At 44.8% G+C, this 16643-nt stretch overlaps 1 protein-coding gene across 1 annotated transcript in view; it reads left to right on the forward strand.

Moving 5' to 3' along the window:
* Window positions 1-16643, forward strand: part of FAM120A (family with sequence similarity 120 member A) — a gene marked incomplete at its 5' end in the record, with an annotated part of 110809 nt that overhangs the window by 80073 nt on the left and 14093 nt on the right. Inside the window, 3 exons of the mRNA XM_081103522.1 lie at window positions 8913-9027; window positions 14062-14271; window positions 16013-16196. Of these exons, the coding sequence (XP_080959648.1) occupies window positions 8913-9027; window positions 14062-14271; window positions 16013-16196 (509 nt within the window). The remainder of the gene's footprint in view (window positions 1-8912; window positions 9028-14061; window positions 14272-16012; window positions 16197-16643) is intronic.

Raw genomic sequence — 16643 nt, forward strand, 5'->3', positions numbered from 1 at the left:
ATGCAAATTAACCGTCACACCCTTGCTCCACATTCCATCAGTCCGTCACAAAGATGGCGGCGGCCACGGAACTGGAGTGAGCAGGAGGCTTGGTTGCCCCTGGCGATGGAGGAAGCCAAGCTTCCCGCCTGCCCTGGCTGGCCCTGAGCTCCGCTCAAGGCTACAAAGTTTGAATTATAGAAGAGAAATAAATGCCAGATACCTGCTTCCAGCCGGCCTGGCCTCCACTCAAGGAGGGCCTGGGAACATGGGTTTCCAGGGGCAATCCAGGCTTCGAGTGGGACCAAGGCAAGAAAGTTTCAATTATAGAAGTTAAATAAATCCCAGATACCTGCTTCCAGCCAGTGGCCATGGCTAGCCTGAAAACGGCCCTCAGCCCCTCACCCAGACTGGCCACTCCCATGGACTGAGGGTCCCCACTGTGGGGCTTGATCAGCCTGCAAACAGCCATCAGCCCCTCACCCAGGCTGGCCAGGCACCCCAGCGGGACCCCCACCCTCATCCGGGACACCCTTCAGGGCAAACCAGCCAGCCCCCACCCATTCACCAGGCCTCTATCCTATGTAATAAAAGGGTAATATGCATGCCTTGACTGGTGTTGCTCAGTGGATAGGGCGTCGGCCTGCAGACTCAAGGGTCCCAGGTTCGATTCTGGTCAAGGGTATGTACCTTGGTTGCGGGCACATACCTAGTAGGAAGTGTGCAGGAGGCAGCTGATTGATGTCTCTCTCTCTCATTGATGTTTCTAACTCTCTATCCCTCACCCTTCTTCTCTGTAAAAAAATCAATAAAATATATATATATTTTAAAAAGGGTAATATGCAAATTGACCCTAACAGCAGAACGACTGGGAATGACTGGTCACAATGACATACACTGACCAGCAGGGGGCAGACGCTCAATTCAGGAGATGCCCCCTGGTGGTCTGTGTGCTCCCACAGGGGGAGCTCTGCTCAGCCACATGCCAGGCTGATGGCTGCCAGCACAGCAGTGGTGGTGGGAGCCTCTCCCGCCACCTCAGCAGTGCTAAGGATGTCCGACTGCAGCTTAGGCCTGCTCCCCACTGGCAATTGGACATCCCCTGAGGGCTCCTGGGCTGCCAGAGGGATGTCTGACTGCCAGCTTAGGCCCGATCTCCCCCCCCCCCCCCCCCCCCCGGGGAGTGGGCCTAAGCCAGCAGGTGGGCATCTCCCGAGGGGTCCCAGACTGCGAGAAGGCACAGGCAGGGCTGAGGGGAACCCCCCCCGAGTGCACAAAAATTTGTGCACTGGGCTTCTAGTCTCTATATATAAAGGCCTAAGGGACCAGCCAACTGGCTGACGGCCGGTAGCTATGACATGCACTGACCACCAGAGGGCAGATGCTCAATGTAGGAGCTGTTTGTGACAGCAACTTTGCAGAGCGCCCTCTTGCACTCTGAGATCCCTTGGGGGATGTCAGACTTATAGTTTTGGCCCAATCCCTGCAGGCCAGGCAGAGGGACCCCCACCTCCCAGAGGGACCCTGCTAACTCCACAGATGCCTTTCGAGCCCCGTCACTGTCCCAGGTGCTGCCAGCCAGGGAGGAATGGTGAGAGGTTGGCTCTAGGGTGTGTCCAGCCTGTCTTGCCCAGTCCCGTCCCACTGGCCACCTTCTAATTAATTTCTTTTCAATGTGCACAAATACGTGCACCGGGCCTCTAGTGTAAATATAATGATTTTAAACAATTTAGTTTTTAAATATTAAAGATTTTGAAGGCAATCAGGGAAGATTGTATTATACTAGAGGCCCGGTGCATGAAATTTGTGTATGGGTAGGGTCCCTAGGCCTGGCCAGTGATCAGGGCCGATCTGTGGGGCGACTGGCGGGGACATCGGGGGGCACCCGTCTTGGCCAGCCTGGCGCCGCCTGCTCACTGACCCTGCCCCCCACTACCACTGCTGGTCGCCTCCCTTTGCGGGGCGACTGGCGGGGCGATCAGGGGGCCCCTGCTGGCACCTGCCTTGGCTGGCCTGGGGCCTGTAGTCTGGAGGCAGCTCCTGAGTTGAGCGTCTGCCCCCTGGTGGTCAGTGCACATTATAGCAACTGGTTGTTCCCCAATTTGGTTTATTTGCATATTAGGCTTTTATTATATAGGAGATTATTTGGGATTGTTCTATAAGGGAAATGTGTCTCTTCTTTCTGCTCATTTGTTTAACCATATGTATCAGTATGGACTTGGGGTTATCCAGTTTATTCCTAGCATTATAACTGATATAGTGTCCTTGTTTATTTGATTACTCGGGCCTTGGGAGCTCATTCAGTGAGCTACAGTGTCCTTTGTAACCCTGGCATGTTCTTGCTTTTTGTGGTACCACATGATGCCTAGGCTCATGCGCATCTTCCCTGCCCTGGAACCTGCCTCTAAGGGGCCAGCTCCTCCTTGGAGAGAGCAGTTGAAAACACAGATCTGGGCACTGTGTGGTTCTAGGTCAGGGGTGGGCAAACTTTTTGACTCGAGGGCCGCAATGGGTTCTTAAACTGGACCAGAGGGCCGGAACAAAAGCATGGATGGAGTGTTTGTGTGAACTAATATAAATTCAAAGTAAACATCATTACATAAAAGGGTACGGTCTTTTTTTTCAGTAGTTTTATTCATTTCAAACTGGCCAGATCCGGCCCGCGGGCCGTAGTTTGCCCACGGCTGTTCTAGGTCCTCTCGGTTGACGGGCCACAAATGCCTGTGTAGACACTGTTTGGCATTAATCTGAGTTGGCATGCATACCTGAGTCAGGTTTGTTAGTTTTTTAGTATGTTTTTCTTTTAACCAATTTAAAACTCAGGGAAAGTTCCAAGAGCATTTTTTTCTTTTTAACCCAGATACTACCTGAGTGTGATTTTCTAACAAACTAGGGCACTTTCCTGTATAGTCACAATATAGCCATTGTACTCAATCAGCATCTGCGCTTTATTTCTATCTTCATTTCAGACCCTCTCTTTGTGAAGCCCGTTGGTTTCCAGAGGGCGGAGCAGCTCTCCCTCTGCTACTCCTGGTCCCATGCAGGCTGTGCGTGTGCACTCTGGACGTGACGAAGGGGTGTCTGCGGGACATTTCCAGAGAGGTTCTATTCCGTTTGTAACTGATACGTATTTCACGGGAGGCACTTTGAAACTAATCATTCAGTGACTCTTGGTTTCTGTCTTCAGTGGCTTCTAGTCCACTGCCACCATCTTTTAATTTGGTGCTTTGTTGTCACCTGCTGGACCGTAGGGGCCTTGTCAGGCTGCCCTGCACAGTTGTCTTTGTCATTTTATGAGCCCTTCCTGACTTCTCTGCAGAGGTGCCCTGGTTGTTGGTGGTGGGGACGGTATTGGATCTCTTGTCCTCCTGGTCTGTTTACAGACACACAGACATCCACAGGCTTGTGGACTTCTGTTTGGCACCTCCAACCTGCCCACTTCCGTTTTCTCTCCCTAGGTGTGTGGCCTCTGACGCTGAGAGAGACAGGCAGTAAAAGCCTGGGGCACAGCTTCCCTCCAAGCCCTAACCTGTCTTAGCCCCATGTGTCCTGCCCCTGAGCTGGCTCCTCCTGGTCCAGCTCCTGATCCCCGACTGGGTCGCACCTGCTTGACTGCTGACAGGGGACAGAGCTTTAGTCAGGTGTTTATTTCCTAAAGTTTCTTATATTCAGACTTTAAGGCCAGTAACTTACTTAGAAGCCTTTCCCTAATTAAATTGAGGTTGACTAAAATGAGCAGTTTCCTATCTTTATCTCCAATGAGAATGAACTAGTGCGAAAGACCATTTCTTTATTTGGTTTTTGAATCCCTGGTTTCCTCCGATGGAAAGTTTATTTATAGACTGGTTTTTATCAGTAAAAACCACCTTATATGAATTAGCCAAAAATTTAAGATTAAGAGTGGCCTAAAATCAAATTAGCAATAATGAGCTTGGTTACTTTGTATTCCTCTCTTTGAAATTTAAAATGATGTATGGCCTTTAGTCTAGTGGGGCAACCTACTGCCCACCATATACTTGACCTGAAAAGCCTGCTGGGCCAGGCTCATGGGGCTGCCCTTGAACACAGTAGCCATGCATTAGCGTAGGTTAGCTGCTGGTGCTGGGAGTGCAGCATTCATGTCGTTAATGTGGTGGTGCTTTGTGTCTTGTCCGTTATGCATTCAGCCACGTGGGTCACTGAGTGCTCGGACCTCTCTTCTCTTCATGTGATTGGTCCTCGTGGACCTTCATCTGCCATTACTCCAAAAAAAGCCTTCATAGAGTCTTCCTAGGTTTCAGGACTGTCCTGGTCCCTGCTTTTAAGACAGTGTTTATTGTAGTTTTTGTGTGTATGTGGTTGTTTATTAAAAAAATACTTATTTTAGACCTTGAAGAGGTTTATAAATGTAACTAATAATCTCGGGTCTGAACGAACCTCTGCGTCTGTTCGTGTGTGGCATCCAGAAGCTACAATGAGTGCAGTGCAGACGCCGTACTTCGGCAGAAGCCAGCTGACATGCTTGGGGTGAAGAGACTGTTGTGTGTGGAGTGGGTGCCTGGGACCAGGGAGTTTCTCGCTTGGGAAGACTGTTACAGATCCGGAGGAGGAGCAGCGTGTTAGATGAGGGATAGTGTCTCTCGGGACAAGTCCCAGGGCCTAGGACACCATACATGGGTTGGTCCACTCCACTAAGAGAATTCATTCTACCTTCTGCATTTGAGGCCCCAGGACAGTAGCTGAAGGAGGCTACCCTGCATGGCCTCTCTTTGGCCAGTGGCTATAACCTGTGAATAACATGGGGATGGGCTGAGTAGTAGGTCTGAAGCTTTGGGGTAAAGAGTGGGAGGGAGGGTTGGAAGGGGGTGCTGGACAAAGACAAGTAGTAGGGTTGGTAACAGGATGAGTAGTAAGAGCCGCTTGAGAACTGGCTGTGGGCTCAGGCTGGCAGCCCAGTGGTCCTTCTCTGGGGGCATTGCAGCTGCGGGCAGGGAGAGGGCAAAGCCTGCATCCTGGACAAGGTGAGTCCCTGTGGCGTGACCCTTGGCCTTGATAGTTGGGGTGGGACAAAGGTCATTGATCCCAAGGCCAGGCTGTCATCCACAAAGACTTCTTTCCTTTCTTTGATCTTTTTTCCCCCCATAATTTCTAACTAGAAGAAATTGTGAGATGAATACAAAGAGCTCGTCGCTGTCCTTTACCAGGTTCCCCACACACTAATGTTCTGCTGCAGTTGCTTTTTGCTCCTCTCTGTGTTTGTCCTCAGTCCCTTGAATGTAAGTTGTGGGCATGATGTCCCTTTATCTTAAGCTCTTCAGTTTGTGTTTCCTAAAAAACGAGGACATTATCAAAATTAGAAAAATAATACTGGTACATCTTCCGTACCGATCTCACTCAGATTTTGCCATTTGTTCTAATAGCATCTATTAGCAGCAGAAAATCTTGGCTCATGCTTGCATTCAGTTGTCATGTCTCCTCCAGTCACAACTGCTTCTTGTCTTCCTCTGGGTTGATGCAGAGACGTTTCTGAAGAGTGAGCCCTGGTTTTCTGCACACCCGGGGTCTGCGGACAGTCAGTCACCTCAGACGCACATGAACAAGTGGAAACACTGTTGACACTCAGGTGGCAGCCCCCAGCTGCACTTTGTCAACCTCTGGGGAGGCTGCTTCTCAGTCTAGGTTTGTCCATGTTCCTTTAGGGTAGAATCCATTTCTGCATCTGGGGCAGGCACACCCTATCAGGGCGGTGGTCATCTCCTTGATACTTTCACTAGTGTCAGCATCCACATGTTACATATGTCCAATGTGATGTTAGGACAGCACTCGGGGGGGTGGGGGGAGAACAGCAGGCAAATCCCTAGAATCCTTGTAACAGAGACCAGGAGGGGCCAGTGTTTGAGCAGAAGTTCAGCATGAGGGTGAAGCAAGTGTTCAGAACAGAACAGATGGCCTTTCCTGGGGTGCAGCCCAGAAAAATAGATGAGGTCCTGACCCAAGAGAGCTCACGTTCTCCTGAGCGGACAGACTGGGTTATGTCTTAAAAGAATCTAAATCAATAACCAAAATAAGATATGGAGGTCTTGAACCCCAAACAGAACCAGTGGAGCCTGTTCCAACACTTGAGGAGCAGAGGCAGGGTCCAGCTCCCCCTTTCTGCCCTGGCACTCCCACTTCTAAAGGGCAGTGAGAGGAGGGTGAGACAAGGGAGCCGCAGATACCCTCATACCTCCATGGTAGGAAACTTGAGACCCTAGGAGAAGGTGTGGAAAAAGAATGTCCAGAGAAAACTGAGCGACGTAAAGGGGCTGAGCACACTGTCAGTGTGCAGCTCGGAGAAGTGTGGACATAGGAGATGACGGAGGGTGCAGGTGCTAGCTGCTGCCAGGGTTGCCATTTGTGCCGTCCTGGGGGGTGGTAAGCTATTTGTTTATGTAGCTGCACATCTTTATGTCCATTTTATACTCTTCTGCATCCAGAAAGGCTTTCCCAGGACTCCCAGCGAGAAAGAAGTAAATGGTAACTCTGTTAAAATGTAAGAGGAAGCCAGATGGAGGAAATAGCAGATATTCTAACCAAAAAGACTATTTGTTCCTGCAGCTAACCTGAATTCTGGGAGTCTTTGCAGCCAGGAAAACCAGGAAAGATCTTGAGAAAACCAACCTGCCCCCAAGATATTTTTTTCCTGATTAATAATTTTTAAAGTAACATCAAGCCAAGGGCTAGGGCGTGGGGGAGTTCATGTTTCATAGGTTTGCAGATCAAAGGAGTTGTGGGTGTGGGTGGTGGGGATGGTCCCACAACACTAAATTTACTTAATACCACTGCACTGTCCACTTAAAAATGGTTAAAATGCTAAATTTTATGTTGTGTATTTTACCACAAGTTTTAAAAAATAAAAGGGATGTATAACATGGATACTTAGGCAAAGAACATTGGGTATTGGCACACAGTCTTTTCCACGGTAGTTTTTTCAGAGAAAAGTGGAGGGACTGTCTCCATATTTGCTGTTTCTTTTTCTGTGTTCCTGGGGACTATAGGCACTCATCCTGAAGACTGTGGTTTTAATTCTCATTCTGGGCTTCCTTTCCACTTTCTGTACATTTCCCTCACTAAAGCTCATAAGACCATTGTATTTAATATTTGTGTCACTCAAACAATTGCAAAGGATGTTATTTTTGTCATTGCAAATATTGACAGTTTAATGTAATAAAACTTTTACATTGTTCTTTAAAGTATATCTGATCAGCCCTGACCGGTTTGGCTCAATGGATAGAGCGTCGGCCTGTGGACTCAAGGGTCCCTGGTTCGATTCCGGTCAAGGGCATGTACCTTGGTTGCAGGCACATACCCAGTAGGGAGTGTGCAGGAGGCAGCTGATCGATGTTTCTCTCTCATCGATGTTTCTAACTTTCTCTCCCTCTCCCTTCCTCTCTGTAAAAAAATCAATAAAATATATATATTTTTAAAAATGTATCTGATCAGATATAAATACCACAGAGATTTAACATCTACTATCTTTTACTTTGAAGTTCATTTACTTCCTACTAAGGCTATGTGATTTTACCATGAAGTATCTAAGCTCTGTGCTTCTATTTCTCCATCTCTCAGATGGGACAGTCATGGTTCCTCCTCTGAGTTTCTGTGACCATGTGAGGAGCCAGTGCATATAAATGATTAGACCAACGCCTGGCACTTAGTGAGCAGTGTTGGGATTTTTATGGAACCTCTTCCTTCTCCCATTAGTTCATGGTCCTGTGGTGAATATTAATTGTTATAAAAAAGAGATAGGGCTTTGCACCAACTGTGATTCTCGTTTTTGTTGACTTAGATGTTAAGCCCAAGAAAACTTCCCCAGCAGATGGGACTAAAAAGAGCTTTGTGAGGCGTGTCATGCAGAGATGACATAGGGATCTATCACCAGAAGTTATTTTTAGTGATCAGCTGGCAACTTGATTAGGTCATCCTTTAAGTTTGCTGGATGCAGAGAATTAGAAACTGTTGGATTTGAACAGGACTTATGACCAAGTTCTTAGTGGTTAGCCCAGCCGTGGGCAAACTACGGCCCGCGGGCCGGATCCGGCCCGTTTGAAATGAATAAAACTAAAAAAAAAAAAAGACTGTACCCTTTTATGTAATGATGTTTACTTTGAATTTATATTAGTTCACACAAACACTCCATCCATGCTTTTGTTCCGGCCCTCCTGTCCAGTTTAAGAACCCATTGTGGCCCTCGAGTGAAAAAGTTTGCCCACCCCTGGGTTAGCCCTCAGGCTCTCAACACAAACAGGCATCTGCACTGCAAGGTGAATAAGGGGAAGAGGATTGGTTGGAAAAAAGGTAATGTGGACACCTGGTGGTTCTTCGGCAAATGGAAGTTGTCGATTTAGAAATTGCTTTCCCGTCAGCTGCTCACATCAGGGCAGCCCCCAGTAAATCTGTGCTCGGGGACTGTAGGCGCGCATTCTGAAAGACTGCAGTTTTAATTCTCGTCCTGGTCTTCCTTTCCACTTCGTCCCTGTCCATTCACCGGCCACTGCTGGATCCCCTTGTGCAGATGGTTCATGAGACACTTCATCAAGGGATTCATCTGTCTTATTTAGACCTAGGTTTGCCTCCTGGGTATCTCTGAATTAAATAGATAAATCATAATATAAATTTGGTACATATTATGTGTTTTCAGGATTTAAATACTTAACAAAAGTGAAGTATATCAAAAATTACCAACCAGCTAGTTTGCAGTATGTATAAATTTAGTGTCATTTTCAGTTACTCTAGAATGCTGATTGGCTAGGTGATGATTGGGTTTTGTAAATGGCATCATCACTGAAAATAGGAAAGCTGGGTAAGAAAGCTGTAGAAGCCTCCTTTGCTTATGTCCCCCGAACACCAGGTCATACATGTGACTGGGGACCGCTGCATCCTAATTGCGGGCCCTCTCTCTGTCCATCCTGCAGGTATATGGTGCAGTGGCCTGGAGCACGGATACTGCGTCGTCAGGAGCTGGATGCCTTCCTGGCTCAGGCATTGTCCCCCAAACTCTACGAGCCTGATCAGCTGCAGGAGCTCAAGGTAACTGATACTTCCTTCCTCATCCTGGAGCCTTGCTCTGGAGTCAAGGGACAGCTCACCTCACCTGGCAGCTGAGTACATCAAACTAGTAATGCTCAGGAAGAGAACTCGAGAGCCTTCAGGGCAAAGGGAATTTCCTTCCCAGCTATTGAAATGGTCACGTCTGCTTTTGTCCGATTTTTTCCCTTGTATACCAATGGGTGTTTTATTCTTGTTTTCATATCATGAAATGAACTTGCCTTTTATTTCAGGTGGGGATCCCAAACCCTGGGAGGGAGGGCTTGGTCCTAAGAATTTCCTAACATCTGGCCAGGATCTTTTTCTTATTTCGTTCTGTTGTTCCTAATTACAACATTCGTTTTCTCTAAAAACAAAAACAGAAACCATAGTCTTTGTCCTCCTAGTATTGTAAATCCCTTTTAAAAAAACACTTGAAGAACAACGTTAAATCATCATTCCTGTGCCCTTTTAGTCAGCATTTAACATCATATTCCTTTTAATTTTCCCTTCTAGTAATTCCTTTTATTCTTTGTTTTAATAATATTAGTTTTCTCCACGTTGTCACCTGATTTTTCAGTGTGCTTATCTTTTTAGTGCACTTTTATTAGTTGCTGTGTTCGCATGGCTATACTTGCTTTCTAATTTCTACATTAAATTTTAGAAAGTTCAAGACTTTTCAGAGTTAGCTAAATTAGTGAATCTGCCTTTTCTTTTTAATTCATAGGGTTTTGTTTTTTTCTTTGCTGTTGGTTATTTATTTATTTGTTTGTTTGTTTTACAAAATTTGATTTGTAATCAAGTAATCTCTTTTTATGAAATCGCCTTCACTTTTAGATCTTGTAGCCATTCTTTATGAAGGCGTTCTTTCCCTACAGAGGAGTTTTAGGCTCACTTTATAGATTTTTAGTGTTCTACAGTTGGGGCTCAATAAATTTCTGGTTTCCCTAAATTATTGAGTTAAATTCAGTAATTTGGTGTTGAGTGACCCTTGACTGTGGGGATCCCATGCCATTGTGGTCACCTTAGGCTTCTGATGACTTTGAAACAAGCTAAATAAGATAACAAACTTAGGAGAATCTACCTCAAATTGTATTCTTTACTCTGTAGATTAAGCTGTTCTGTTTGTTAGACAGAAATTATTTCTAATGGTTTTGAATTTAAGTTTTTGTTCTAGAATATTTGGCCGGGTGTCCCCTGAGAGGCTGGTATTAAGCACAGGCTCTACCTCCTGTGTCCTAGAGTGTGGTGCCCCCACCACCATCTTCATCACCAGACTGCTCAGGGGTGTTGTAAATACTTTTACTAGAGTGTGGTGCCATCCCTCTACCTCTACTTCCTGTTTCTCTTATTTAGATTATTACATCAGTATTGACATCCCAGTTCTGAAAATCAGACCGCCAGGTATCAGGTATGCCCACCAAGCCTTATTCACCATCAAGTTGCTTTTACTCAAAGTTCATCTTTTCTTCCATATCCTTTTCATTTTTGGATCAACACATAGGATATAACTTTTGAAAGACAGTCACACTCTAAGCTTTCATTTTGGTTCTTTTGAAGTCTTAGTGCTTTCATGGTTTTCTCCTGATTCTTCATCTAAAGCTAGGTTTCTAGAGCTGTGTTAGAAAATGCAGGCACTTCACGCCCACCCCTGTCCCTTTGACTCTTCTGGTCTAGAGGTCTGTGTTCCCTTCACCAAGGGCAGCCTGAACGTTGGCACTCCGTTCATGAGTAGCATAGATTTTGAAAGAACCAGAAGGAAAAACAATAGCTGTCCTTGGGGGTAGAGGTAATTGGTTTTTTAAGATTGAAGATACCCTCAGCTATCAGATTGAGAACTGATAGGAATAATGATTATTTAAATGCTACAAAAATTCCAATGTAGAGCTGAGAGAGGGTCCTAAACTTCAGTGACAGAACAGTAAATTTTAAAACTTCTTTTTTGTTTAATCATTAAAAGTTGTTTTGATATATCAAAGTCAGTGACAGTGCTTTCCTATAAAAAGCCATTTCACTGTGTAGGATATAGTCAACTCTTGATATTTGGTGGTGTTTTAAGGGCCAGTATCCAGTTTGTGGATTGCCAGACCCTGTTTCTCTTCCACTTCTATCTATGTGCTTTGAGAATAAACAGGAAAAGAGAAAGAAAAGACCTAATTTTGACAATTTGGCCTCTGGTTGGCTTTTCTGGTGGAAGGTTGAGTCGGGAAATATGTTGAAACTATTAGTTAAAATGACTTTATAAGAGTTTCATCTGGTCTGTGCTCTGTCCGCCCCCTGTATCCTAACCATTTGAGTGTTCTGTGTGGCTCATTGAGGCCCTGGGGCCATGATTACCCCCTCACTTTTCTTTGGTATATTAGGTGCTTCTCCTAGGTTACCAGTGTGGATGAAATCACTAAGGTAGAGTCAGCACTGTTTGGAGGAGGGGCGGGTAAAGGGTGAGGAGAAGGACCTTTGCACAGTTTCATTTTTGTCCAGTTTCTCCTTGCTCTTGACATCCCTATAATTGTCTTACATTCTTCTAACAGTTTCACATGCCAAGTGCAAAATATAAAGATAGAGAATGAAGAGCTGTAAATACAGCGTATGGGCTGCAGCATGTCTGTGGTGCGTGTATGAGTTATTGTACATGTAGGTAAACAGGACCAGTCATAGTAAGAGTCTGCTGCCCAGTAATTAGAAATCAGACAAAATTACTTTACTAGAATTTGGTTCTTGACCTAACTGGGCAGAGATTAAATTCCATACTGTATTTCCTATAAAGTCAGAAAATGTTGTCAACATTTCTCAAGTTGAGGAACTTTGGATAATGTTGAATATTTTATCCTGGTTGGTATAAGAAATTGAGATTGGAGCGTGTGGTCAAGAGTTCAGATTCTGGTACTGTTAGTTACCAGTATTGTGACCTTGAGCTCCTGTGGTTCAGTTTCTTCATCTATTAAATGGAGTACTAAGAGCAGCACCTGCATCATATGATTGTTGAGATGTAAATAAGGAAATACATGCAAAGATACTTAGAGCAGTGTCTGATACAAATTTATTAAGTTCCCCATAAATAGTAGATAGTATTCTTTGTATAATTAACACTTAAGGACAGAAGTATAAACTGCTATGTAAAGTAATTTAAAAATTGCCATAGGCAAGATATACACAGCAACTGAGATTTTATTCCCATTATTTAGACAACTTTTATTCTAAGAATTTTTCTCTGATAAATTACTGGTAGTTGTTATTACTGAAACTAAGTGACTTGAAAATGATTTTTTAAGTCCAGAAAAACACAGTTTCTCAACTAATGGTGAGGCTATTTAAAATAAGAAATGTGTGTGGGTGATGTAGGCTTCTCCATTCCTCTCATCAGCTCACAAGGAGATTACTCTCTCTAACTAGGGTGCCTCTGTGCCCCACACATCTTCCTTAGCTCAGCACTCAGATAACCATCTGCCCAGAGTGGTTTGGAGCTTTATTAGTCAAATAAGGGTTTGTTGTCAGTGTGACCAACACCACCAATGACAAAGACATGGGAGCAGCAGCGTGCTTCCGCAGAAGGCTGCTGCTGGCGCCTGCCTTAGCTTTTGTAGCCAGCAGACTTTCGAGCAGCACCAGCACATTGTTGCCTTTCCCTCCGCTTTGACCTAGCCCAGAGGCCATGGCCAGCAGGAAAGAGGAGGCCAGGTTGCTGCCTTGGCACATTCCCACAATGTCAGCTTTTAGGGAGGAGAAACCCGCTGTTACTGCCTTGAGACTCAGAGTTTCCACTTCCTATCCGCCCTCTCTGTCCCTACTTTCTACTCATAAACATAAAAATGCATCTAATTCCATCACCCTAACCCCACCTGTCCTCAACTGAACATGTTTAGTTCCCTTTCCAGCATTGCATGGGAGAAGCAGGGGTCAGCAGAGTGGAGAGACTTCTCCAGGTTCAGGAAGTTCTGAACTGCATTGACTTAAAATTAAAAAAATAATAATAAAAAATATATTTCAATTAAAAAAATGGTTGGAAAACATAGTGTTAACTAATAATGGGGACTGATAGCACAAAATAGCAAATATTCATAAATTCATCAGTATTTGGCACTAGAATGATCTTTTTTCTCTTTAATGAAAAGCGAGTTTACCTGCCACATTTAGGTATTGTTTAGGTTGAAACCCATAAAGATGACATTCTTGAGACTCCATCCATGTGGGAAGACAGAAACCAGGACAGCTAAAACTCAGTCCCGGATAATCCACAAACTAGGTCCTTCACAGGCAGATAATCAAGAGTTGACTGTATTTGTCAGTGTTTCTCACCCTCACTGCAGCTGCTAGGAGAGAGAGCTGTGTGCGCACAGGAGGGCTCCCAGCGCTAATGACCCAGTGAGAAGAAGGGGAGACAGCCTCTAGATGCTGATAGTCTGCATGGTTCAGATACAGTGTTTTGTTGTGTTCTTTCATTTATAAGCTATCCATTTCTCCTAAAACATTTTGACAGTCTCATTAATAAGTTGCTATCTAAAACATTAACATATAAAATAATGTAAACAACGTACAAGTTTTAGAATGAAATTATACCAAGTAATATTTTAATACAACTATTTGAAAAATGCATAATCTTGTTAGAATGTTCCTTTTTACAATCTTTCTGCTAATTCACTACCAGTATATAGAATCTGAAGTGTAAAAGTTTGATTTCATAAATGAATTGTGGGCTTCTTAACTGCTAAGGAGACTATTAATAATGTGTTACTTTTATCATGTGTCAACCTTAAACATAGTATTATTTTACACTTGTATAATGCTTCACATGTCCAAATTGAAATGTTTCAGTATGTTTTTAAAATAATCTCTTAAATTTAAATGTTAACTAACATAAAAAGTCTTTGTGTTGAAACAGGCCAGTGGTAGGTCACTGTATGGTGTTGATTAACAGGTTTGCTTAGGGTGTCTCTTTGAGGGGTGTCCTGGTTAACCATGAGAGTTGTAGTCAGACATTGTGACAACTTGGTAATGCAGTACTCTTACTCCATAGAAATCACTCTTTTCCATTTAAAGATTGAGAACCTCGACCCTCGAGGCATTCAGCTGTCAGCTCTCTTCATGAGTGGCGTGGACATGGCCCTGTTTGCAAACGACGCATGTGGCCAGCCCGTGCCCTGGGAACACTGCTGTCCTTGGATGTATTTTGATGGGAAGCTCTTCCAGTCCAAACTCCTTAAAGCAAGCCGGGAAAAGACCCCACTCATCGACCTCTGTGATGGTCAGGTCAGTTGCAGGAACGCAGTCTGGTGGAGGTGGGGAGGAACAGCTGTCCACCTGCAAACAGAGGGAAATACCACTCACTGTCTAATCAGTCGTCTTTCATACCAAATTTATGACCCCAGGTGACAGCATTCTGTTTTAGATTGGGTCCAGCCCATGTGTGAGTTAATGTCAGTTCAGTGCTGAGCTCTGGATACACATTTACATTAGACTCTCATTAATCACCATAATTATGTTCTATGAATTTGCCTCAAACATTGAATTAGAAGATAGTGAATCTCGCCTCATATGGGAAATACACGGCGAGGGTCCTCTATTCCTCCAGTGACAACATCTTTGTCAACTGATAAGCATATAACCTTGTTTATGTGTGTTTCTATTTAAAAACATCTCAATGAATATATAGTGAATTCATTCACATTGAACTCAGGGCCAGTGGTGCTATAACTCAGCCTGAAATGAACAAAGCTCATCTAACACATGTGTTTTCTCCATGAGGCATATCACAGCCTGGTACTTAGGAACACCGGTAGCACTCAGCACTGCGCTTGGGGCCAAGTCAGACAGCAGAATCACCCACAGTAATTTTAAACACCACTGAGTAGATGGTGAACAGGACATCGTTAACAGTATAAAAGCTGAAACAAAACGGCAGAGTGTCATCTTCTTCAACCTCAACTTGAAACCCAAAGTGTCCCCTACTCTGCACATCTGTGAATGACCATGGGAATGCTCTGTGTTGATCTGGGATTGCAAGTACATTTTAGTAAGTAGGTGAATTCACAGATGTGTGGAGCTCATGAATAGTAAGGATTGACTGGGGGTTTTTTTGTGTTGTTTTTTTTTTTAATTCTGGTTTAAAAATAAAGTGAAGTAGGTTATCAGGTTATTTGGTCCCATTGCCTAAAAGAGGCTCATATTCAGTTCAAGCCTTTAAACCTTAGACTATAAAAGATGCAATCTCTAAGGTCTGGTTTACTATGAAGTAAGCACATTTTCAAATTCTGGTTAAAGATTGGTTGTTCACAAGACACTCCAGTTGAATTTGTTGGCCGTTGAATGAGCTTTGTTTGGGCTGAGTTATAGCACTGAAGTCAATGGAATTTGACACACACAAGTTGTATATTCCACATCTGTGTAGGTTATGTTGTCTTCCATGATGTAATGAACATGAAATGATACAACAGTCATTCCACGGGCAGTCTTGCAGACAGGTCAGGTCCCGTCCTGAAGAGAGAGCTCCAGGCTTCTCTGAGGAGGCATCTGTCACTCTGTACCACAGTTGACTCTCTGTGAAATGCAGTGAATACCTGACCTAATACTACAGGGGGGAGAGTCAACTTTAAAGATGTGAACTAGGCATCTACCCTGCGGTGCATGGGTGGAAAGAGGAAAACTGGGTGAGATGTCTTGACTTAGCCATTGATTTTGAGACCCAAATTTACAGTTTCATTAATAGCTATTGGAGTCAGTGGTTCTCACCTGAGGATCTGCTCAGATAGTAGAAATTCATTTTTGTTTTTGAGATTAAGAGGTATTTTATTTTTTATTTATTTTTTGCAATTTTGCTCCTGCGGTCATGTTTTCATTCTGCAAACAAGTACTACTGAGCAGACTGACTGTTTACAGATAAATAAAATAACTAGACATGGTATAGCAGCCTCTATGTCACTTCCTCCCTGTCCATTCTAATTCAGCTGGAACCTAGTAAGTCACATTTTCACATGCTGCGCTTCACTTGCAGGCTGAGCAAGCTGCCAAGGTAGAAAAGATGCGGCAGAGCATCCTGGAAGGGCTGAACTTCTCCCGGCAGAGCCTCCCGCTCCCCTTCCCACCGCCCTCGGCGCTGCCTTTCTACCCCACCTCTGTGTACCCGAGGCACTTCGGGCCTGTCCCCCAAGCTCAGGGCCGAGGGCGTGGCTTTGCAGGTGAGTAGGTCCCCCTCTGCAGGTAGGACTGTGCTGGCGTGGGAAGACAGGCACACACAGCTTGCAGGCCTTCGTGGGCCATATCTCGCCATGTTGAGACGCTGTAATTAACTGGCAGGCTTAGTTAGGAAAGGAACAAGTGGATCCCAGAAGAGTTTCTGGGAAGGGGAAAAAGGGAGCTACGACAGCTGTTGCAGTGATGAGATTTTAAAGATTTTTTCTCCTGTGAGGTCTCTACTAAGGCCTCCTCCTGGATACTGACTGGGCCGCCAGATAGCGCCTGGGTGCAGGAGGCTCCTTCAGTATCAGAGGGAGTGACATGTCAGTGTTCTGGTGTTGACAAGAGGGTTGGCTGTTGAGGGTGTAAGAACAAAACCTAGGAAATGGGGGTCGCTCTGCCTGAAAACCCACCGGGGGCTCTCCCCTGAACCTGGTTCCTCACAGCTT

Source organism: Myotis nattereri (genome assembly GCF_964212035.1).
Source record: "Myotis nattereri genome assembly, chromosome: 12".
Classification (NCBI taxonomy): domain Eukaryota; kingdom Metazoa; phylum Chordata; class Mammalia; order Chiroptera; family Vespertilionidae; genus Myotis; species Myotis nattereri.